This window comes from Equus caballus, chromosome 10 (genome assembly GCF_041296265.1).
Source record: "Equus caballus isolate H_3958 breed thoroughbred chromosome 10, TB-T2T, whole genome shotgun sequence".
NCBI lineage: Eukaryota > Metazoa > Chordata > Mammalia > Perissodactyla > Equidae > Equus > Equus caballus.
The window spans coordinates 78124360-78150320 of NC_091693.1; the positions used below are offsets into that span (position 1 = coordinate 78124360).

General features: G+C 35.1%; 1 protein-coding gene across 50 annotated transcripts in view; it reads right to left on the bottom strand.

Annotated features, from left to right (window-relative positions):
- TRDN (triadin) overlaps positions 1 to 25961 on the bottom strand; it is a 392671-nt gene that overhangs the window by 239506 nt on the left and 127204 nt on the right. For all 50 annotated transcript variants that reach the window (XR_011422188.1, XR_011422177.1, XR_011422182.1 and 47 more), the window contains exon 9: positions 20488 to 20547. Coding sequence is in view for 31 of the 50 variants with exons in the window: in XM_070223715.1 (XP_070079816.1) it covers positions 20488 to 20547 (60 nt within the window). In the remaining 19 variants the exon portion in view is untranslated. The remainder of the gene's footprint in view (positions 1 to 20487; positions 20548 to 25961) is intronic.

A 25961-nucleotide genomic window follows, 5' to 3' on the forward strand; every position in this document is an offset into this window, starting at 1 on the left:
AGTGGGGAGGAAGGGATTCCGGGCAGAGAGTATCTGGTGAAAGAAAGCCCTTGATGCCAAAATATGTAGAACTATTAAAACACACAAACTAGTGCTTCTGCGCCAAAAGTACAATATCCAATTTATATCAGAAATTATCTACCGCTGTAATGAACTATATTACGTTCTCTAAAATCGCTGAGTGCGTCATTTTGAGGTGGTGGATGCAGTGGGGAAGTAAGACCACAAGAAAAAGAGAAAGAAAAGGCCAGATGGCTGCCTGCCTTTACAGTGACAGAGAGAGCTAGCCCTTGCAGGTGATTATTAGCTCAGGACAAGTTTTTGTTGTGCTAGGGGCACCAAAACAAATTCGGTGCAGCATACTTCAGCATCACTCATGACTTTAGTACTGACTTATGGACAGGTCTTCTTTTATGTTCAAATAATGTCAGAGAATCCTATTGAAATTAGAGAGCATTTTGCTATATGAATGGATATATTATATACCTTATGTATCATATATTAATATTATTAATTATTAATATTATATTAATAATAGAATTTGTAATGAAAGCAATGTTGTTTAGTATACAGTCTTCATGCTTGGGAGTCAAATGGATATAAGTGAGAGTTTCAGCTCCATCCCTTATAATCTGTGTGATCTTGAAAATCCCACCAAGTCTCCAAGCCACAGTTAAGGCCTGCATAAAATGAGGATGGATTTTAGGGCTGTTATGAGAATTAAGTGATGAAGAATTCAACACATAGTAAATACTCAAAATATTAATTCTTTTGCCAATAATGCATTTACAATTTATATCCCATCTAATTACACAAGAGGACTTGAAACAGATTTTTGAAGTAAGAAAACAAAGACATAACAACAGATAAAATTAAACATGACAGAAACAGCAGGACTCATTTACCGGAAAGAAGCTTATGATTAGGAAACATTCCTCTGGAATTCCTGAGAATTGTTACTCTCAGAAGGAAAGATTAGGTTGGTGAAATTTACATTGGAACTCTAAAGGTGTCCTTCATTTTACAAGCTATTACCTGAAAATCTCCCTGACATTCAAATATAGGGAAATGGCTTTATCTTTGTTCCTTGAGTGATTTTGGCTGGCTTATTTCCATAATACCTGAATGGCATGTTTGTAAGATGCCAATATTTTATTGTTATGAGTTTTTTCTCATGCAAGTCAGTTTGATTGTTTTTGGTTTGGTCAGATTCCACTGCGGAGAGTATACAGTATGTGTTCCTGCTAATGATTAAGTTACTGATGTTTTCCTTGCTAGAAATGATGAATGGAATTACTAAGAGTCTCAAGTCAAGGAGGAGGCAATGAGCTGAAGTCAGATTACATGAAGTAAAAAACAATTCACTACACTAAGGCTTAATTTATGTAGTTTCTTTATCAAAAGAGATTCCCTGGTTGAAAACAATTCCTAGACAACTGAATCTACCCTCTAAATCTTGAAACATATGTTGAGGATATTTTTTTCTCTAATGCCTGATAGATATCTTATTCCTTAGGCCTGCCTGGCATCTTCCTGGAGGTACTGAGCACACCCAGAAGACCATAAACTTTTTGAAAGGCCTCCTGCGCTGTAAACATGAATAGCAATAGATGCTGGGACGGAGAAGGTGTCACTCTAGTAAGTGATCACTGAGTTAAAATTCATTTACATTTTTAAAAAAGACAAAGTGTGAAATCATTACAAATTTCTATCCCAGTTCCTTCTTTCAGTTTCTAAAAGGCATTTGTAAATTTACGACTAAACGTAAAGTGGGAAGACCAGCATTTAGAAAAGAAATGATAGGCAAGTTTGTTAAAACAATAATATTACTTTTATACATTGGTACAAGTTTCCTAGACTATTTTTGTAACATGTAAAATAATATTTTTAAAGTTTAGAATTGAACAAATGCTAAACTAAATGAAAACATGATTTGATATTTTAGGCTGAGACGTGATTGTGCTATTGTCCTTTATTAAAATAAAATAAGGACACCTCGACTTTCAAGTTTCCTTACTGAGTGCCTCTTCCTCTTGCCTTATCCATTTGGACCACTTACAAATGGAGGAAGGGACCAGAGGGATTTGGGGTGTCAACCACTCCTCCCTTTCCCACCTCATCTATTAAAAACAAACAAACATTTGAGAGACCTATCATACAATAACCCAAATTTGCAAATTTGACTGTGAAACAGGGACCTCGCCAATAAAGAATCACCTGAAGAAGTTCAGGAGCGTGTATGAGATGGGTGGATCGAGCAGGTTTTTACTCCAATCATAGGCATCTTTGTTCTTCCCACTTATGTACTGCTAAATTCTACCCAGGTACTTTGCACGCCTTGTATTCAGTCTTATGGAGGAGATAGACAGTAGTGAACAAGTAATTATCACTTAAATGAGGTGTCAGTTGTTTCAAGGTAGAATGAGAACAATAATATTTGCTCCAGCTGGGTTGTTGCAAATGTTCATGGAGATAACTGTACAAATGAAATCACCCAGGGACCAGGATGAAAATAAAGAAGGACCCTGTTGTTATGTAGTTTACATGAGAGATGGAGGAGACCAGCAATAAGCAAGCAGGACAGATAATTTCAGATCTCAGAAATGTAGGGACAGCAAAACAGAGTGGTGAGGCAGAGAATGACTAGGGGAAAGAGATCATACTAAACTGGGTAGTGAAGGAAGAGCAGGGCCACCGCTAAGGAGGACTCCACTAACCTATAGGGAGCTTTGTGCAAATTAGAAAAATGTGTCTTCTCTGTGTGCGTGGAGTCCATGATGGCAAGATTTGGCCAGGAGGACCCGCTTAGTGCAAAATTAAGAGGGAGGTTTTCTCCTCGGCCGTTGCGGCCCCCATCCAAGGCATGCAATCTTGGGAAGGGTTGCAGAGTGGAGGGCCATTGTATAAGCACACAAACTGCAAGACGAGAGAATAATGTATGAAGCGTCCTCTCTCCGAAAGGGAGACAGTTGAGTTCTGACTTAAATTCAAAGGAGCAACCCTCAGGAAGACCTCTGAAAAAAGAATTCCTGACAGGGAAAAACAAGTCAAAAAGCCTACGCTAGGAACCAGCCTGGCTTGCTTGAAGGTCAGTGGGGCTGGAGAGCAGAGACAAGCTCTCAGAGCCTTCTAGGCTGTTCCCGTGAGTTTGGATTTGTCCCTAGGGCAATGGTAAGCTTTGAAGGGTTTCAGTATGACGTGTAGGTTTTTAAAAGGTCACTTGCTGCTATGTGAACAAAAGCATGGTTTGTGGAGGAAAGGATGTGAGAGGCAGCAGGAGAACAGTTGGAGGCCATTGAGATAACCCAGGGTAGATGTGATGCAGGCTTGGACTAGGTAGAGTGCAGTGAAGATTTGGTCATTCAGGCAACAAACATTTATTAAGTACCTACTGCACACCAGGCACCTTGCTAGGATATGGAGTTACAGCAGGGAACAAAACAGACAAATATCACCTATTTCATGGAGCTGAGATTCTAGGGGGCAGAGACAAAAAAAAATAACAACTAAATAAGTAAAATGGAAATAAATCTCCTATTAAAAAATGTATCAAGGAAGGGTAATAAGAAATACTATTTAGAGTAATAGGTGTTGATTTTGAATATACGGTCAATGAAAAACATTTAAGTTGTAGATAAGTGTATGGATTCAGAGTACATTTTGGCATCAACCTAATAGGATTTTTTAATGAATTTGATCTGGGAAGTGAGAAAAAGAAATCAAGAATGATTGACAATTTGACTTGAGCATCTGGGAACAAATGAGAAGTATAATACTCAAATAAGGGTAAATTTTCCCAGCTAGATACGGAATATGCAATAATTGCTTAATCGGTGTTGTCACTTCAATTGCAATAGTTTTCAATTTTGCCAAAAGTCTTATTTAGAGAACACTAAAGAAGAAAACATAGTTACTTTATTGGCTTATTCCAATAATGTATCTTATTGGTAATTAACTCTCAAGATTTTTTTCGTGACTTTTAGAAAAGTTTTAAGCAATGGATTATTTAGTATAAATTGGTTATGTGACTCTACTATAAGGTATTTAAAACACCCAAAGCTTCAACTTCCTAGATCAAACAGCATCCTCCAGGCCAAAATGTTTCTACTGGAAAGGTTTCTTTGCATCCTGATAAAAAGCTTCCCTAATATTTCCATGTGTTATTATACATTTGCATATTCACTTTGATGGAAAGCAAGGAATAGTAGCCAAATACATATTTCATGCCTTCTTTTGATTAAAAATGATAAAGGTAATATTAGTGTTTTTTCCTTTTCATGCCCAATTTATGAAGTAGAAATAATTTTCCATGGAACAGCCAACTAAAGAAAGGAAATAAGATTGATTCAAGATCATATCATTGTTTCATTTATCCTTGTACCTTGATTGTGACAGAATACTTGACGTTTAGGACTTAAACAAAAATTGATGCATAGAATAATAATCACAGGATTTGGGGATATGGAAGGGACCTTTGAAATCAGCTATTCCGACACCCTAGTTTTTCAGATGGAAAAAAAAAAAGGTCTTTGGAAGGAGAAGAGACTTAACCAAGGTCACGTATGGAGAGCAGACTTAATTTAAGATAAAGGATTTTCGCTTCATTTTATTTTTCCATTTACTTAATATCTATTTGAAAGAATAAGATAAATGTCAATTATTCTACCTATTGTTCTAAGTGACTCATAACACTTGGATGGTCTGTAAATATTCACTTCTTTAGATAAAAACTTTCATAGTTTTCCTCAGTGGCCATGTTCTGTTTAACCTTAATTAGATCCTGAACTGACCTCAAGTAGCGCTTCAAAGACCAATCTTTTGTCAGATGATCTCATTTCCACGATTCTAGAAAGACTGGCACCAGGGAGGTTTTCAAAACTTTCAGAATTACTATTTCTTTACTTTTCTTAAATAGTTTCTTCTAGTTATGTGATCAATATATCTTTCAACCCCGCAGCAAATCATATTTACACATAAGGTGAGGCAAAAGGCAGACAGTAAAGATGGAAGAAACAGACAAATAGGTAATATGAATTGTATGTTTCTCTTTTAGTACCAAGGCCAAAGCTGGTAGGAAAAGAGACTAATGTGGCAAATTAGATGGACTATGGTCTCAATTTAAAAAAAAAAAAATTCTCCCATCTACTTAGAATGGAAGTATTCTACTTGCCATGGAGTCATCCAATGAAGTGTTAAATATCTGTGACATTTCAAATTCTCAGTGATAAAACTCCCTAGAACATAGCCTATTTTGGTAATTCCTCAAAGCTTAGCCATTTTATCTCTTCCTTGATTCCCTTCTACCCACTCCCGTCACATCTCCTTATGCTCCCAGAGTACCCAATGTACACTTTGTCCTCTGGTTCTTAATGCATTTCTTTATTTACAAGTCTGGGCTTTTTTGTTGCTGTTGTTTTAATCCTTACAAGACTATGAGCAACTGAGGACAAAATCTGGAACATCAATACATATTTAATAGAGGAAAATGAATAATTAAAGGGGATAATGAATGATTATATGAATGAGTGAATAAACGAGTGTTGCCAAATGTTAACTTCTTATGCTGTTTCTAGAGTGTTTGAACATGAACAGACTGAATTATAGTATTTTTAGTTCTTGGTGGAGTACAAAATACTCCCAACAAAATACATAATGAAATTTGATTTTTTTTTTGTCTCCCTTTCTTTCATTCTTTTATAGTTCCAGACCAAAGAATTCATTTTCTTTTGATGAGAATCTTTACAATTTGTTTTTGAGTGGAACAACACGCTTTCCGTGACATTGGAACATTAATGCATTTATCCATGGTTAGTGGGAAAAACTGAACTAAAGCTGAAAGATAAAGAAAGGTAGCTTCATTAGCTAAACAGCTCAATCAAGATCTCACACTTGCAATATATTCTGAGTATCCACAGGTTCCCTCCGGTGGAAAGATTCTGTAAATTATCCAGTGGAGTGTGGTTCAGCCTAAAGAATTCTGCGCTTACTGATGTAACTTGAATAGTAATTTACTGCCAGAAGACACTTTAGAGTCCACTGAGGACACTGAATCCCAAAGAAGCTGAACAACTTGCTAAATTCACCCAAGTGACTTATAAGTAGGACCCATGTCTGCAGGGCTCTTTGCACAGCCGCGTGTTGTCCTCATGTGTGCATTGATTTTAGAAATGACATAAAGGGACAAGGAATGAACAAAGCATATGATGAAATCTGGAATGGTGCTAAACAATTTCAATTAGTTACAAACATTATGTTGTTATAGTATGCTCTAGAATTCTATAGTCAATGATATTTTATGATAATTAAAAGAAAACAGATCTTCAATACAGTACTCTATATTATACTGAAATGATATTATTAATAGACATTTTAACCCTTGTTTCACTTGAAGATGATTTAAAATACAAATAATGTGTTTTCAACCATCAGTTATGTTAATTCAACATTCAAAGTTACAAGGAATTCAAATTAGGTCTTTGAAATACTGTTTTCCATAGTCAAAAATATCTAAAATTCTTTAACAAAATGGGGATGCCTACTATCTAAGGTGTTGAGTGGTAGGAGTAGGTTTTATAGTCAATATTAATTTTCAGAGATCCAACACTCTTCAGTGATTTACTCACAGACTGAAAATCAAGTCATACCAAATTACTGATCATTGGCAATGTAAGCAGCAACAGAAAAGCGAGTGAATAAGAGAAAGTACGGTTCCCAAGACACAAATCATCACATTTACAAAATGTATTAAAAGAATTTACAAGTAGAATAACATATTCACTTCTTGAGAGGTGGGAGGCTTGACATTTTTGTAAACTATCTAAACATGGAGAATAAATAATGCCTCCTTCTGTCTCATATCTTTTCCGGTTGTTTGCCTTTAGGATTCTACCAAAGAGGCTATTGACAGAGAGCAGCTGGCACAGTCGATTGCTAAATCAATTCCCAAACTGCTAGAATCTGTTGTTTTCGTTCTCATTAACTTCATGACCCAGCTACAACCTTAGAGATAAATTTACTCTATGCTCTCGTTCATCTCAATTTGCTGTCACTCTAAGCATTAAGAATAAAACATACTTAAACACCTAATGATAGAACTGGGTGACATTTTATCAGGTCTTATGGCCAGCTTAACAGACACCTAGGAAATTTAAAAGTAAACCATATTCAAGATTCCTTCAATAATTTTGGTGACAAGCCATTTGTGCTCTTGAGTATGGAATCACCGTCCACTCTGCTTGTAGTTTCTATGCCAGATTCCAGATTCCTTCCACTGACCACCCAACAAAGACAGCTAAAAGTTATCAGCCGATTGCCTGCTTTCTTTGGTAGTTGTATTGGCAAGATTTAGGCGTACATGTCAAATTTACATTACAAGGGAAACAGAAATTATACCACTTAGAAGGCAAAGTGAAGAAAAAGAAGGAAAAAAGAAAACCTAAGAGGCAGTTACCCCCCTTTTAAAACATATTTGTAATTCTTCCTACAGTGCTGGAAGCAATATCCAGCCATGTGAGCAAATTACACAACTTCCCCTAGGTTCAATTTCTTCATCTACGAGGTGGAGAGGTTACAACCCACCTCGCAGAGTTTGGTGGGAATTCAATGAGATGATCCACATACAGAGCTTAGCACAGTGCCTGGCATACTATTAGTGCTCATACTATCAGTGCTGATAAACCTTTTCATCATCATCATCAATGCTATCACCATCTCTCTGATAGTCCTCAAAAATGCTTAAAGGGTAGATGCAGAACAGTGTGTGGATGGCTAGCTGAGTTTATCTCCAGCTCTAGGTAAGCCATGTTAATCAAGGTTCTTCGGGAGTTTCCTTCCTCCCTATCCTCAAATGCAAAGAGATGCATTTTTAAGCTATGGGGTGGCACTTGAAAAACAGTGTTGCTTCTCCTCTACACAGAAATCTCATTCATATGACTTAGAATTGATTCGGGACTTTTTAATCGCCCGTTCAGCTATTTCCACACCACACAGGATTTGGCAAAGGGGGGATGTTGCAACTGTCCTACCCTTTGTCTCCACCTGTGCGAAAATTTCTTTCCTTTTTTTTTCCCTAATTGTCTCTGACACATGCAAATATTCCACGTTCACAAGCAATTCAAAGAGACATGAAAAGCCTAAGGAAGAACTCTAAAGCCAATTTAAAAGGTGCCTTTTAATTTGGGAACTTATCTCAGGAGGAGAGAAAAGACTTGATGTTTTGTTGTAGGGGAGAATTTCCTATTGGACGCATTAATAAAGATGATCAAACTCCACATTTTTTCAACTACCGGGGTATAACATAAATTTAATATTTCAATGCTTGCACTTAATAGACAAAGGATAAAATGGGAACATATTAATAACTACTTTTTAATAGGCTTAACATCACAATTAAATTTACAAATATATTCTCACCTGAATGACACACTTGGAAGTCATCCAACTTCTCTTCCTGTTTTAAATTGCGTATAATTGATACTATTTTGTCATTTAAAACAATACGCACTGTTTATCCAGTGTCTGCCAGGAGGCTATTTAAAATTATATAAAAAAATAATATTCCTCTTAGAGAAAATCATTATTAATGTAATCATAGTCATGAATAAGAGAAAATGGAAAAGGTTTACATCTTATGCAACTGTCAAACAAGAGAACATGAAATCATCAATTTATTTTTCACGGGATATTCCAATATGACAATATTGGTCCTTTTTCTATGTCTGTTTTCCCTCACTTTCTATAAGAGATGCCAATTGTTACAAACAAGTCTTGTATACAAAACACATGCTCATTACCTACTACCCTGGATGGTTACAATAGAAAGTGATTTGTAGATGGCAGTTTCTCCCTTAGGAAAGCACCATATCATCACACAGCAGAAATATTGAATAAAATAGAGTAGGGGGGATTTGCGTGATATAATATAAATAATGAAATGTGAATGACATAAGACAGACACTAAAGTATAACAGGATCTGATTTGCAAGGACATGCGGTGGTGTGGAGAACATCTACGTGGTGAGAGGTTACTTTGTGCAGTTTTTACCCTGTATTGATTTCCCACTTGGTATTGTTAATAAAAAAGTGCATCTAATTACATCATTAACTTTTTTTTTCCTCTTGGGGTGGAAAAACAGACAACCTAAAGAGGAATAAACACTAAACTTTTTGCAAGCAATTAATAATGACAATCATCATAAAGCTGAAGATAAACATTGAAAAAATACCAGGACTCCACCTTGACGAAGACTGTTCTAGCCTCTGTGACCCTCTCCTCTCTAGACATTTAGAGTGAGTATAACCTGCAGAATATGATTAAGTATTTAATCAGTGCCTTTCCCCGTTTTCCTCCCCCAGCTGCTCCACACTATTTACTGTTTTCTACGTAATCACCTCTGACTAGATTGTGACCTTCTTCTGCATGGAAACTCATGTTGTGACCACTAGCACTGAACACACACTAGGGGTCAGTAACTGCTGGCAGAAGGATTAATAGAATGACTTCGAGCATATCAGCTTGGATGCTGAGGATATAAATAACCATAAAACATTGTCTTCGAATGTGGTTATTACTGTGACGTGGGAATAACAGTAATATTGCCTCAACATAGAATATTCTAGAAAAACAAAATGTAAACTATATTGAGCTGGAATAGCAGTCACAGACCTGTCGAAAAGTGCTGAGCCACTGGTGGAGCAGTCCACAATTGGTAACATTAATGTCAAGATTGCAAAATTCATTATTGTCTTCGTCTTGCACAAACATCTCATACAGGAAAAACAGCTATGGATGAGGCATATTCATTTACCAACTAGGTGTCTCTGAAGGTAGTTACATCAAACTACTTAGTTTACAGATAGTTATATCAAAGTAGGTATGGGGCATACTTACTACCATGTTTAAAATAAAGCCTGCTTAAGAAAAGGCATAAGAACTATGCATTTATTTGAATGGTTAGAAAGTCCTAGATTCTCTACTCTTTATTCACTGGACCACCCAAAAGAACCATAAAATAGCAATAGGGGAATATATTCACATAATTACTAGAATGCTTTTTTAATTCTTGCCCTTGCATATCAACTGACAGATAAGATTATTATAAGACATGATACATTAATAAATAACACCTAATTAGTTTGATAATTTTTTGATTAAGCCTTAATTTTCCTTGCTTCTCATGCAGCAATTCAAATTACTCTGTATTATTTGTTCCTTTTCAGGCTATCTTAGAACATGCTTTGAATAGTCCCAGTAGGTTACCTGAGAAGGAATTTATTCTTGTCTGACAGCAGATCCATGCCATTAACAGTGACAAGGCTAGATCCAAGTGACACTTTAATGAAAATTCCCCCACAGCAAAGATGTTCCTCTAGAATCTGACACCACTTTCAAAAGGGTAGGAGACAAAATTCTGAGAATATGAAAAAAATGAAACCTTATGCCTTCGTTTTGTTCTCTTTAAAAAGACTCAGAGAAAGTAAAGTCGGATGAACATCGTATTACAAGGAGAGAAGTCTTCTTATTTGCTAGACTTCTACCCAAACCTAACGCCCTTTACCACAATGAAACTGGCTGAGAGAGCAACATCAGTGGAATCGCGGCCGCTCAGAAGTGCCTGGATCTATTTCTGTGTACATTCCACCTATTTATAGTGACTAGACTGTTAATGGATTGATTGAGACAAATATGAAAATCTGATACATTAATCTTGAACAGCTTCCACAGACTTCACGTAATCAGAAGGCAACTCTCCTGGGGGCCTGCCAAGTCCAGGAACTATGCACGCCCGTAATTAAGTGTAGTCTCCAGCTCCTTTTTTTCTGTTACTTCTGTCTAATTCTGTATGCTGCCTGCAGTTTATGGATGTGCACAGCAAAACCAGCTTTGTTCATTCTGAGCCTCCGTCTCTAGAGATACAACCAATAACTCCTGTAAGAATCTTTAAGCAGGGCCGATTTGCAATGCTTAGAAACCTGTCATCTTTTTAAACAACAAGATTATTTCTAGGAATGAATAAAGAGGGCTGCTCTGGGATGATCATCAATAATTTTTTTCATTGAGATAAATATTATACATCATGAATTCAGTTCAGTAAACATATCATGTATCTGGCAAGGTATGAGGCAATAGGGATTTGAAGGCAAATGTTTCTTGAAGGTGTATATAAGGCAGTAAAGAAAGACTTGCTAGAGAGAGAACGATAATGATATATGATAATTAAGTCAGGAAGATATAAGAAGTGCTTAGTAGAAAGCTGTATTTTACAATATCTGGGCACCACTGCTACCATTATACACTTAAATAATACTTTTTGTAGTCAGGTAGTGCTCTAAATGTATGTGTGTGTGTGCATGAATTAATCCATACATTAATTCTATAAAGTAAAGCTTGTTATCTCATTTTAAAGGAGAAATATGTATCGTGCATGTGTGTTCACTGCTGTATCTACAGAATCTAGCATAGTTCCTAGAACTCATCTAGAAGACGCTTAAACCAAACTCATCAATGCATGTAATGCAGGATTTCTTCATATGACACTATAAATGATGTATTATTACCCACATTACATAGATAGTAGAATCAAGGCTAGATAACATCAGATGGCTAGAAGGGGCAAAATTGGTCTGTATGTTATTTGTTCAAGTGGTTCTGAAAAACTTCCTTCCTCTCCCCATCAAAATTCTGATTGTAACAAGCCTTATATGAATGTTCAATTAGTAAAGAAGGGCCAACACTCGGAGAGCTACGGACCCTAAGTGCGCTTTGACCATCTGCTCATGTATTCTGCAGCAATCCCATTATCAGCCTCATTCAACAGACGAGGAAATGGAGGCCTGAAGAGATTGATGAACCCTACCCAAGTCATATTCCAGGCAAATGGCAGAGCCTACATTTGAAGCCATGCAGGCTGGCTCTGGAATCTGTGAGCCTAACCACCTGTTCTCATTGCCTGTAATGTCCATGCTTGGATGGCTACCTCTGAAAAACAAAAATAAAACAATGCAAAACAACAAGAGAAATTAACCAAAGAAGGAAAAGAAGCTATTGCTCCATTTTAGGTTATGAACAGATCTGGTTCTAGCACTTTCCTTACTACACTATGCTTTTAGCAAATAGTCACAGATATTTCACTGTTTCCATTTACATCCAGACCTCATTTAAGTTTCTACCACTTGTGTGAACTTAAATTGTCAGGATAGTTTGTAGCATTTTGAGTTGCAACAGTAATTTCTTAAGTCACTTACACACAATTCTCATCACCACCTCCGTGGAAAATGGCTTAGTAAAATCTGCTCTTCTTTCCTTCAAAATCATATTTTAGACTCAACAGCTTTAGCATTAGTCCACAAATTTCCTTGCATTTCCAATCCCTTAAGCAGGATCCTGCCTAATCACACTCTCTGAAATGCTAGTTTAATGTTATTCTTCTACTAAAAATCTTTTAAAGACTCTCTTTTACACCAAATATTAATTCTGCCTTACTGACCAAGTGTCAGTAATTTGTCACTACAAACTTATCACTTGTTAATCCTCAGTGTTTTCTAATCTTAATTTATCCTTTTGCCAGTCTGATATCCTCATTGTTGTACAAACACATCAGTGTCGCATGCATGGCCACATCCCCATTCATTTTCTCTTTCATTCATGTACAAAGCAAGCCCTTTGTACTCCTCAGCACGTGGTAAAATATTGTTCATCTTTCAAGTTCTAGATGCACATTGTCTTCCCTGACACCAGGAATCACAGACGTCTCTCTGAAACTTGTAACATTTAGTGTCTGTATTATGCAATCTGACTCTCAAGTTTAAACTTTTTTTATTAATTGTTAGTTCCTTTTTCTCTTTCAAATAACCATCTATGCCGCTTGTTAAAGTTAGAGATCATCTTTTAGTATTCTTATATCCTCTACTGTGCTCAGCCTGGGACTGCTGAGCACACAGAAGGTACTCAGTACTTGTACGCTGACTTATTTTGCTCACTCCCCGGCAACCCCATCTGCACGGCTGACCTCTCCCTGAAACTTCACACGTGGTTATCTAACTGCCTACTTCAGAGTTTGCTGTGAGAATTAAATGAGCAAAGTGTGTGAAAGTCCCCAGTATGAAGCTTGGTATTTATCAGGTGATTAACAAATGATGTTTGGATGGGAATCTTCACATATTCCCCTCTTGCAACTGAATACCATCTGCGGCTTTAAGACTGGGTGATGTGTTCAGCCTCCTACTCCTCCAGCCTGGCCTACTCCACTGAGTTTGGACCCACTCTCTTCCTTTACCCCCTATTTAGAGTATCACTTTGGTTTTTTGGGATTGGTCAACAATCTTTGAATAATCTTTCCTTTCCTCTCATTTGGTATCTGTAATCATAAATCCCGTGATTCTACCTCTGTGAGAGCTCTAAAATCATCTTTATTCTATCCATCCCATCTCCCAAGATCAAGATTTAGTTCCTCTCCTTGGACTTATCCTAACTGGTCTTTCCAATTCCATTCTTCACAAATGATCTTGCATAATGTTTCCATTTTTTTTTTTTTTTTCTCTTTATAGGTTCCCTGTGTGCCAACCAAAGTGAATCACTTGCATTTCCCCGTCTATGTCTGGGAAGCATGGAGATTTGGTCTTAATCCTGAGAGCTTTATAGTTAGGCACGCCTGGGTTTGAATCCCCTGTCTGCACTGTGTGTGACCTGGATAAGACACTTAAACTCCCTGTACCTCAATTCTCTCTTGTATAAAACGGGCATGGTAATGCATTCCTCTTGAAGTTTTATAAGGATTAAATAAGACTATTTTAAAAGCCTAGCACAGAGTAAATACTCAACAAGTGGTAGTCAAAAAAAACCATTTCAAGATATTGTGATTCTGTGCCTTAATTATTATCCCTTCAGCCTCGTAGGCTTTTATCCTTAATTTCATAGAACCTATCCTACCAATGCTCAAGACTCCTTTCAATTTTGACTTCTTCCGTAAGATCTTCTCTGAACTTTCACACTAGAAGCACTATCTTTTTGCAGTAAACTTCCATAATAAAAGAAAAAGCAAAAAAATGCAGGTGGAGGACGTGTGTATATATTATTTTATTTTATCATTTTAACAACCTTAAGAAATAAATTTTATAGAAACTTAGACTCAAAAAAAATACAAAAATGAAACAAAATATTTAAATCCTGGCTTGTGTGACCCCCACATTTGTGTTCTCTCCATTGGTTCTCAGTGTACTTTCAGGGTCCCCTGGAGCCAATCTTTGCTTTTGAGTTTCTTTTTAAGCAATTGTATTTATGTATAGAGACTGATGTGTCTTGTCTTATTTTTTCTTATAGGTCTTCCAAGGAAGAAAAAACAGATTTACTTATATTTTTTTAAACACAATAAAACTCATTCTATTTTGAAATTACCATGTGTCATCATTCAACAGTTTTAAAAATCCAGGACACATTATGGAATTTTCATGATCTTATTTTTCCTATATAATGAAAATTTTCTATCTCATTAACTTAGGAATTATCTTTTGTTACTCATCAATTATTCTCAACAAACTAAAAAGTCTGAAATAATAAGAAAGTAGAATAATGATGGAATTGCCTAGAAGGATGATGCAATCGTAAAATAAATCATCATCATTATCCCATCATCATTCAATCTTCATATTGTGTTGACTAAAGTATTACATCATCATTCAAGAAGGTATAAAAGAAATTGGAGACATTTTTATGGTCTACTTTTAGTTTCACTGAACATAATTGAGAATTTAGAGTTTTTATTTTCCATCCCAAACTGCAAAGAGAAGAAAATTGACAGAGGAAGATATTGCAGTTATTAGATGAATCAGAAAATGAATGCAAAAAGACAGATAGCAGTATGCTAAACTTTAATGCTTAGGGTGAAATTGAAAGTGATGGTTCAAGTGAAATCTCACACTATGAATCTTTAGATGACAATGAATTTTCTCAAACTGAAGAATCAATGAATGAACAATACATTTCAAAGGACAAAAAGGAAATACGGTATTCTCATCCAGTCAGTCTTTCAACTAGAAGGACTTTATCATGCAATATTTTGTGACAAGAACCTGAATCATCTCGTTTTGTTGAAGGATATGTAACAGTACTCTTTCATCTCTTATAAAGACTGTATATGAAAATTTATGGTTTTTAAGTGCAAAAATGCTGAAGAAAGGTGAATGCAGGTATCAGAAAGAAATTGAGAGTGTATAAATGAAAAATCATTGGATTTGTCATCCTAATTAATGTTTATAAATATAAGAATAAAAATTCTTTGCAATTATAGAATGAAGAGAACATTGTCTTTTCAGCAAAATTATGAGCCACCAAAAGATTTCAAAAATTCAACTGTTGCACTTTGATGATGCACATTCTAAACAAACCACAAATAATATCCTGCTAGAATCTATTGAAGTTATGTTTGAAATCTGAAATTGATAACTACAAGATGGATACTTCAAAGGTTTATGCACAATAGTTGATGAGCAGTTAGTTCCTTTCTGAAGATGTTTTCAATTTGAAGTATAAACACCTTCAAAATCAGGCAATTGATAAAATAAAATTTAGCTTTGCTATGTTTAACTTCTTATCACGATTTTCACTATCCCTTTATTTTTACTTCTGTAAACAATATTTTAAACAATTTAAAATATATAAAAAAATTAAGAGATCTGAGTGGTAAGTGGAGATAACTATTTATTCCAGTACACTGAAATTAACATCACATTTTCTGAGCCTCTATTGCATACTTATCAAGTCATTTTTAATTATAAAATTATTTATACCATGTCTTATCTCTTTTCTGGACTGTCAGATTGCTGAGGGCATTCAACAGATATTTATTAAGTAAACATCAAAACTCCCAAAGCTTTTGTTCTGTGAAAATAATTAGATGTTTGGAACTAAAGTGAGTATATTTTTATGGAGCAGTATTCTGTGGAGAAGAGTAAAGCAAGGCTGAATCTTACCTAGTTCTTCTCTAATACAGTGAATTGAGCTCTGAAATGCATTAGATTAAACTATTAAATAACAGTGACTATAAATGCAATTACATTTGACCTCTTCTCAGCAGGATCAAACCAAAAGTGCAGTTAAGCACTACTGCCGTTCAAGAAAAGGATCTTAATAAAATGAGAGTACTAACTTATTCCTTGAGGCTCTTTCTAGCTGTGAACCTAAAACCCATAGAATTGGAGTATAGGCTGCCAAAGAATACTTTATTATAGTCAGAGAAGATTTTGATAGGTGAATACCTTCAATTTTAAGAGAATAAATGACACAGAAAGTGGAATAAATTACCTTGACATAAATTTTTGGCTCAAGTAAAAGTCAGACACTAGCTGGAATTTCAATGATGGGATAACTTCTAAGGGATAAACTTTAACTTGTATTGAATCATGTGGCTACAGAGACGAAAAGCTAAAAAAATAAAAGTGTTAAAATTACTAAGCAAAACACACTAGCCCTGGTCCTTCTACTGGACATTTAAATTGATTTCTTTATCTATAGTGAATGTAAAGAGGTCTTTGAGTCACATGATTTCTTATAGAAATTTGTCTTTTGTTTAACTCTGTTGACTTTGCCCAGCGATGCATGCAATTCATTTGGCCCAGGTGGAAGTTGATGAAGAGGGAATGCGAAAATGCCTAGCAAGATAGTGATGTTTCTTTTAAAGAGTCTACCTAAACAAATGAAATTATCTGTATGGCTGTCTCTTAAGAAAAATATGCTAAGCCACGAAATGTTGAAAAGGAAATCGGAGTTACTGGAAGGTGATAAAGATAAATCTAAAAGAATTTATCTTGACCATCTGTACTATCAATATCTAAAAGAGAAAAAAACAACAAAACACTATAAATTGAGTTTCAGCAAAAATTAGCTGCAACATAATGTCTGCGTTGACCAGTTTTAATAGTTCTCTCATAAGAAAAAGACTAGGCTTCTTTAGCCCTGGGGAAAACATAGGAGTCGTCAGCTTCAGGACAGCCACCATGGAAGGACAGAATCTTTCTCTCTCTCTCTCTCTTTTCTCTCTCTCTCTTCTTCTCCTCCCTAAAACAGGTTAGAGGCTATGTAAAACATATCCCATAACATTGACTATCTACACTATCAAGAGATCTAATGGTGGTGTTGTTAGATCATTGAAGGTCAGCAGAGAAAGTATTTCTGGAGAGAGGAGCTCATCAGAGTCAATAATACCCCTAAAATTAAACATTGTTGATATATGTCTACACCAATTGCCCAGAGAGCCAGCCTTAGTAACATACACTCACTATGCAGGTTTAAATAAAATTTTCTTAATTTTTCAACTTAATATAGAGTGTGTCAGTACAAGAGAATTTTAATTAGATGCAACAAAATGGCCTGATCCTTATACTTTATGCCAGCTTATTAAGACGGTTCCTGTAATTGAGGCGAGGATTGTTACTGATCATAGAATAGTGCATATTCACTATAGAACATTAGAAATCCAGTTCATCTTCGGGTATATAGACAAAATCTTAGCTAAAAAATGTTAAGGATGTCTTAGTTAGAAGTATTCATTTGATGAGATAAAAAGGCAAAACTTGGGACTTATATCATGGTGTCAGCACATTCCATTAATAAGATTTTTCAAATTTGAACTGTAATTTGGGCTACTTTTGAGGGTGTGACAATATTATACAAAGGAAATAATTTATCCCAGAGGGAAAAATTGAATTATAATTTTAAAAACTCATTACCAATAATTAATAATGAACTCTAGCTAAACAATAACAGGTGTTCCACTAATCCCAAACAGAAACAGATGGCAGCACAAATGTTGTATAAATACTGGATACATGCAGAGCAATAAACTTGGCAGGAATTGTCTTATTCTCTAATTGTCAGTCAGAGTCAAAGTCTTATCACTTGCACTTGCATTTTCTCTAAATTAATATGCCCAGATGAAATCTTGTTTCTCATTCTTTATTTTTCAAATTGCAAGACATATTTAGTGCTTTCTCGCTCCATCACGTGTATTGTCTCACCAACAAAGATAATATTATTAATTTTCCTTCTGTACACTTGCGAAACTTTATCTGATTTGTTTCATGAAACAACAGGCATACCATACAGGTTCCCTTCTCCAGCCTCCTCTCTTCCACCTCTGGACAAGAAATGCTGATCTACATATTCTTTAATTTCTTATACATTATAGCAACAAAGCTTCAAAATCATGAACGTAGGTAGATGAAATAAATTAAGAAGGCAGTTAGAAAGTCAAGAAACGGTATTAAAATACCTAATCCTATAGTACTTGGGAATTATTTTCAGGAGTTAGAATATTACATGGTGCTGTATATGTGGACTCAGGGCCATTTAGAGAATGTTCATACGTGACTTTAGAAGGGCTCTCCTGTATGGTTCATAGCAAAATTCTCCTTAACTTACGCAGAATTGGTCTTAATGTTCCTTCTGACTTAATCTGTTGTTGAATTTTTGGAAACAAATGATTGACTTTGTGACTATTAAACTGTTAGCATCCCTCACTGAGTTTGACAATGGGTGGTTCTCTGTCCTGTCATTTTCTTAGAAGTTGTATTTTTTTATCAATTAATAGCTACTATGAATAATTTAGGTGGCACAAAGAACACATTATTTTCCTCAGATAATTGAATTTAAAAACTCATGCTCATCAACAATATACATAGATTCATCTTGTGTATAAGTAGACAATTGGTCTTACAAAAGCAAAATATGTGTGGGATATAACTTTCTTAAACCATCACAGCTAAACACAATGGGCAACAAACCTGCTACCTAAAATTGAATGAATGATGTACGTAGACCAGGACTTGTCAATGTTAAGAAGTTCCCCTTATGTGGGGCGCTACCCAGACAAGCTGTGTTGAAGTGAACGAATTCAAGAATAAAGTTGTAATAGCATTTTGCTGTGCATCTACTAGATACTTTGTCAAAAATTTTGTAAGGTTGTTAATGTGATCCCAATTTTAAATGTATGAACACTGAAGATCAGGTGAAGTTCACAGATTTGGTCAAAGTCCAATACTAGAAAAGGATGGAGTAAAAAATTATATCCATTGGGGCTGGCCCCATCGCTGAGTGGTTAAGTTGGCGCGCTCTGCTGCAGGCGGCCCAGTGTTTCTTTGGTTCGAATCCTGGGTGCAGACATGGCACTGCTCATCAAACCACACTGAGGTACCATCCCACATGCCACAACTAGAAGGACCCACAACGAAGAATATACAACTCTGTACTGGGGGGCTTTGGGGAGAAAAAGGAAAAAATAAAATCTTAAAAAAAAAAACATTATATCTGTGTTTGTGTCCAAAGCCCTCTCTTTCCACTATATTAAACAACCTCCCTGAGTGTTTCCATCTAATTTTACTATGATACTATACACATGTGTTAACATTAATCATTTTTATCAAGTGAGTGATCATATTTTTCAAGGTTTTCCCCCTCATTTCAGTTTCTAACTCACTAAGAAAGGAAATAAAGAAGAAAACAGAGAAGAGGAGGAGGAGGTGGGGGAGGAAATTAACTTGAATAAGATACTAGAATTAACTGAGTTTTCCTGAGAGTCAAAGTTCTCATGATCTTCTAATTTTCTAGGACCCAGATGTGTTATGTTTTGTTTCAAATATGACATGCCCATTTGCCAACACATGCGTGAATTATAATACGCATTTTACAAAGGTTTCCACAAAAACAGTTAAAACAAAATATAGTTTGCTTTAAACAATCAGCTTCAATTATTCTAACGTAAATTAGCTCCTTCCTTCACAACACCATCTTCTTACAAATATTTCCTCAAACTTGAACATAGTACCATCAGTTTTTAAATCTGCAAAAGGCACAGTACAAGCAATCAAGTTACTCATTCTTAATTAGGATGGTAGTGAGGGTGCCCTTGCTACACTCTGGGTAGCAATCAAAGATAGGAGAGACGATAGATAAACTTCTTTAGGTAAAAACACTTGGCCATTGTGTTGACTAGTAATTCCAAAATTGACTGTCTCCATTAATGGTAGTTCTCTGGAGTGGCTAACCCAAGTTCATTTGTAAGTGAGAAAATCAAGAAGTTTTGAAAAAAATTAAATATGTGAAATGCGATGGACTTTAATATGAATTTTATTCACTACTAAAAAAGGAATACTTTCATTATCATAGGTCTTTTCTTCTAAGTTTACCACAAATAAAATAGATGATTCACCTCTTCACTCCAAGATATTAAAGATATTAGCATTTTTTGTATATAAAGATATTAGCACTTTTTTAGCTTTCAGCTGCCTTCATTTGCAATAGGCCATGCAGTAAGAGAAAGTAAAATTAAAGGCCCTAATGTCAGTTATTACTCCTGCTTTTTATTGGTTTTATTCTAGATCTACACATGCAGTATGCAATTTTTTAAAAATGAAAATACAGTTTAGTACGTAAAAAAGCCGACAATCTTAGAAACAAAGACTATTAGAACAGATAAGTATAAGAATTGTTTGGAATACCTGGTTTTAAATCCCCATGGACAAATATGTCAATCATATATCGACAGAATGCATACTGATCTGACAGAGTAGAAAGAAAAAGAACAATGAAAAAGTGTTATTGACACTCTTCTTTTTCTACAGAGAAATAGTTTAACAAAACAAACAAAAAAACACAAGTCTATTTTAGTTACTACAATATTTTCTGTGAAGAAATCATTTGCACTCATGTGAACACAGGGAAAAAAAGACATCATAAACATGAAATTCCATTTATTCCATGCAAAGAAAGTAACCTTAAAAAATCGAAACAGACTACTTCAGGGTAATATAATAGTGATTATTTTTAAGAATCAAAATCTTTTTCATCAAATTTATTACAAAAGTCATCATATTAAGGCAGTTTTTTTATTGTCCATATATATATACTGCCAATAACGAAACAGAAGTTTTACAAGAGGAAATTGTTTCCAACTTGAAGTGTTTTACCAAATGCTCACTCCCAGCCTTTCTGCTAATTGTCTAAACAGAGCTGCATAATGTTTTCTTGAAAAGGCAAGTGAGAGGAGGGCTAACCCCTTTGCAACCTGTTAGGGCTCCTCCGCATGGAAATGCTGTTCAATTAGAGGAATAAATCCAGGAGAACAGACTTTTCAGCCTCAAATGAAATCCATGTTAAGTTAATTAATTGGGTGATCTTTACTAGAAGATCATCTTATGATCTTGACTAGTCCTTGGTCTATGGAAAAAGTTTTAAAAAAAGCATAGAATTTGAGCATTTGGGGCAGACTTGGCCAAAGGTGATTTCAGAAGTTGTTTTTTTCTTTTTCCTCTAAATTAAAGACATTGCAGTGAACTTTAAATTCTCACATAAGTTTAGAGTCTGTTGAGGTCATTCCAACCCAAATTTCAGTTGATGGATCATTCTATAAATATTACCATATCGTCTTTAAAGAATGCTTATAATGAAGTGAATGTTGTTCAAGATGATTTACATCTTATTATTTCCCAATAGGCATCTTATTAATCCAACAAATCCAAAGGCAGCTTTAGGACCAAGAGAGTTTATTGAATTTATACAACATGCTCCAAATTATGTATACCAAACACATGAAATAATAAAACTTGTTAGTATATAAATACACATCTAAGGATTTTTGTAAACCTCATTTGTTTTAGAGTATTAACACTTCGAGTAATCCATTTTATTAGGAAACTCTACCAGGTCTTTGAAAAAAATAAATGCACTTATTGCGGTAGATGTAAAAATGTAATCCTTTCATTAGTACTTAAATATGGGTAGGCTAAAACTTATAAAGTTTCAAAAGTTTGCATGTATTTTGGTTCTTGAATTAGAGCACCTTTTCCCACAGGTGAGTTGGGGAGTAGGAAGGAGGTTAGCTCTCAGATCAGTCGGGAATCTATTTGCTCCTGGACGTACTGGCAGTAATAGCTGGGGTTTCTGATACCAGGCCCTAGGAACCCTATGGTACAGGAGAGAAGTAAGATTAAGGACATAATCGTTTTCCTGAGCAAAGCTGTAGAATGGGCAATTTGGTTGCAAGATAAAGCAAAATGAAAATGTATATTTCCCTTGAATGGTAAATTTGAGGTTGGGCAAGGGTGGACTTCCCAAAACTGTGAATCTTTCCCCTTTGTTTCAGTAGCTTAAGTGACTCTACTCTTTCTAGATGTGTCCTTCCTACAATTAAGAAATAGCTCTCAAAGGGCAACTTAAATATCAAAAAGATAGCGAATGTGTTAAAATGCAGATTTCCAGGCCCCATCGCCCAAAAAACTATAGTTCCATGAGTCTGGAAAGGAGTTTAACAAACTCCTCAGGAAAGTCTAATTAGACCATGTTTCCAGAATCACTGATCTAACATCCCTCAATTTTTTTTTTCACAATGATTCCTAGTGGCGCTATAGCCTTCAGCAACAGGAACGAAGAATGCACGTGCGTCAGAAGTTTACAATGCAGGGGCTACTTGGAATTTGGAGAGTTGGGACAATCCCCCAAAATGCAATATTGTTCTCTACCCCAAGTTGTGATAGGATGTTTATGTACATAACATGTGGAATAGTATATTGAATTAACTAAAATCTTCACGCTTCAGAGTTTCTTCTTTAAATGTTGAAAGTGTAATGAAACTTAGTCTATATGTTATATTACTAGCAATGTAAAATCCTTATATTTATTATACCAATGTTTTCTGAATACAAAAATCATTCATTGAATTAATGCACCAGTAGTTCTATGAGCTCCAAATTTAAAAGAGGAAATCTCTTATGAGTTCAAAGAATACCTTTTTAACCCGGAAAATTATTTTAGTTACAACACTTAGGAGGTTTCTGTTATATTTAAATGATACTGTGATGTTGCATTCTAATGACACCAACACATCAATAGGAAGATGAGAGAGTATTTTTACAATGTTTTAGGTATTTTGAAATATTTTAAATTAGGATGTTCATTTCCACCTATCTTGGATGTTGACCTTAACAATGTGTAAGAATTCTAGGTAAGTCTATGTTGGGCAATCCCCAGTGTTTCTGCTGCAACTGTCTAAAGAAAAGCAAAACCAAGCCTTCTTGATTCTGGAAGATTCATTTTACAGAGATGTTTCTTTAAATGCAACTCAAATATTAAAATAGAAAATGTTTCCTAAAGAAACCTGTAATTGTTCTGTCATCCTAACTTTCAGGGTTATGTGATAATAATTCACATAAGGTCATTTAATATTTGGTCACCACTCCCTAAGTACTTTTTGTCAAGTGAACATCCTTCTAGAAATAATACATGCAGTCCATTTCTCCCCTTCTTGGTCCTCAGGGAGCAATGATGGACGTCATTCAGCTGCTGTCCTGTTGATGTTCCCTGTGGAGTGGCAGCTGAGAGAAAATGCATTCTGGGTGCAGTATGTCAACAGAAAGGAAATTTTGAAAACTTCTAATGAAGAAGGGGCATATGTGGTCCAGCAGTGTTCTATGGCAGATTCACCTTAGTATACTTTCTCTGCCTGCCACAAATATTTAGATAGTTGTTAGAAAATAAATTAATAAGAAAGAAGGAGCGTAGCTGTGGGAGGTTTGATTTTTCTTTCCCCATAGATTTGCCACAGACCACCAGAGAATCAGGGGGCAATGCTGACTCTTCTTCACCTACTTTAAACAGTTTAAGATTGGTCCACAAAAAAAGCGATTATGTGATCTATAAGTGTGTGCATAAGTTTATGGTAGGTAGGCATGTATGTACATAGGCATATTATTCCCAATGCTTTGGGAAGAAATATATTGTTTATATATACAATATTGAGTAACCACATATGAATATATTTGCATGTATACTAAATAATTAATTGCCAGTGTATGTTCTCCATGTAAAAATCTGTTTCCAATCAGTAAAAGACCCGTAGGCCTTATTTATTTAAAAAGAACTGTTTAGAAACCTATAAGAAAAGAATGACTCGAATTCATTAGGTCTAACTTAAGCTAAGCAAATAAATAATCCCTTGCCCAAAGGAGAACTCAACAGTTTTACTAAATCATCAATACAAGAGTCTCAAAATCAAAGCCACCTCACAAATAGATTATTTAAAAAACTATGTCTTGGTTTTCTCACGTTCAGTTAAAACCATAATGTGATTAGGTTTTTTATAAGCAAATGCTCTTAAATCTTTGCTTAATTAAAAAAAAAACATATTTATGTGTCTGACCAGCTATTAGAGGGGAAGTTTTGATTATTTACCTAAAGATACATTTATTTAATTGATGGTAACTGTTCTCAATAGGGAGCCTTACTTTGGCTAATGTATTTGTTTAGTGGATAAAATCACATTTGTGCTTTTATTTCTAACTCTGAGATATTTGAACGGCTTTTTAATAGATAAGTAACTCTTTGTGTGGAAATGAAAACAGTAGATTGAAAATGGAAAAGGTAATATAACGTGATCTTTAATAATTCTTATTACTGATAGGAATAAAATACAATATATATGTGACTTAGAAAATAAATATTACTTGAAAAGGTTCTAGTGATGTATCTCTATCAATAAAATATGGCTCACCCAAACCCAACGATACTGAAAATAAACATCAAAAGGTGTGTTCATGTTGCTGGTTGCTAGATAAGTATTTTGCTGCTCCCATATATAACTGGTATGAATTTTTACATACTGTATTGATGGACAAAAAATAAAATTATACTTGATGTGTTTCAGCTGTTTTCATGTGATTATTTTCTGTTTTAAAGGGCAATCTAGAATGTAAAGTACTTTAGGATCTTCATAATAGTTTTAAATAAACATATCAGTGAATCAGAAGATTAATTTTTCTGTCTTCTATCACAGTAAAATAGTCCTTCAAAATACTTTCTCTTAGGGTTTGCCCCATGGCCTAGTGGTTAAGTTCAGCAGGCTCCACTTTGGTGGCCCAAGTTCATAGCTTCAGATCCCAGGCGTGGACCTACACCACTTTTCAGCCATGCTGAGGCAGCAACCCACATATAAAGTAGAGGAACACTGGCTTGCATGTTAGCTCAGGGTCAATCTTCCTCAAGCAAAAAAGAAAAAGAAGAAGTTAGCTCAGGGCGAATCTTCCTTAGGAAAAGAAATTTCTCTTTATTTACTATATTTTTATTTTCTACCCAAAATATTTTATAAATAACATAGATTTTTTTGTTTTTATGTTTCCTTTGTGAGGAAGATTGGCCTTGAGCTGACATCTGTTGCCAAGCTTCCTCTTTTTGCCTGAGGAAGATTGTCACTGAGGTAACATCTGTGCTAATCTTCCTTTGTTTTTATGTGGGATGCCACCACAGCATGGCTTGAAAAATGGTGCTAGGTCTGCTCCTGGGATCCAAACCTATAAACCCCAGGCTGCAGAAGCGGAGTGTGTGAAACTAACCACTACGCAACTGGGTTGGCCCAACATATAGGGTTAAGAGAGGCAATAATAAATATTTAAAAATTTCCCACAGCAATACAATCATCTTTAAAATTGAAAAAGATTTTAGGGCTTCAAAGTTTTAATTTCATTCCTATCTTTAAAAATTACTTTGAAATAAATGAAAATTACCTAAGTTAAAAATTTTATGGATCCCTGAAAAAACAAAATGAAGAAAAGAGTTTTTCCTTTCTTCTCTCCTTCCTTCCTTTCCTTTTAAAAACATTTTTTCAAAAAATATACATCTTTTGTCATATAAATCAAAGTGTATAGATATTACTTGTGAATTTGGGGGGAAAAGTGATTCAAAGATAAAATACAAGAGTGGATTGGAAAGACAACTGTCATATAATCTCATTTATATGTAGAATCGAAAAAACCAAAGTGTGGATTGCAATTCATCTCTTGTGCCTTATAATGGGGAAAAATTATTTTCAGTTCCACTGTCTAAATAGCTTACTCAGTAATAAAGTTTTAAAACTTTTCAGTGAAATCTCATAGAAATCATTCCTTAATTTTACTCTTTAAAATTATTCAAAACTATCAGAGTA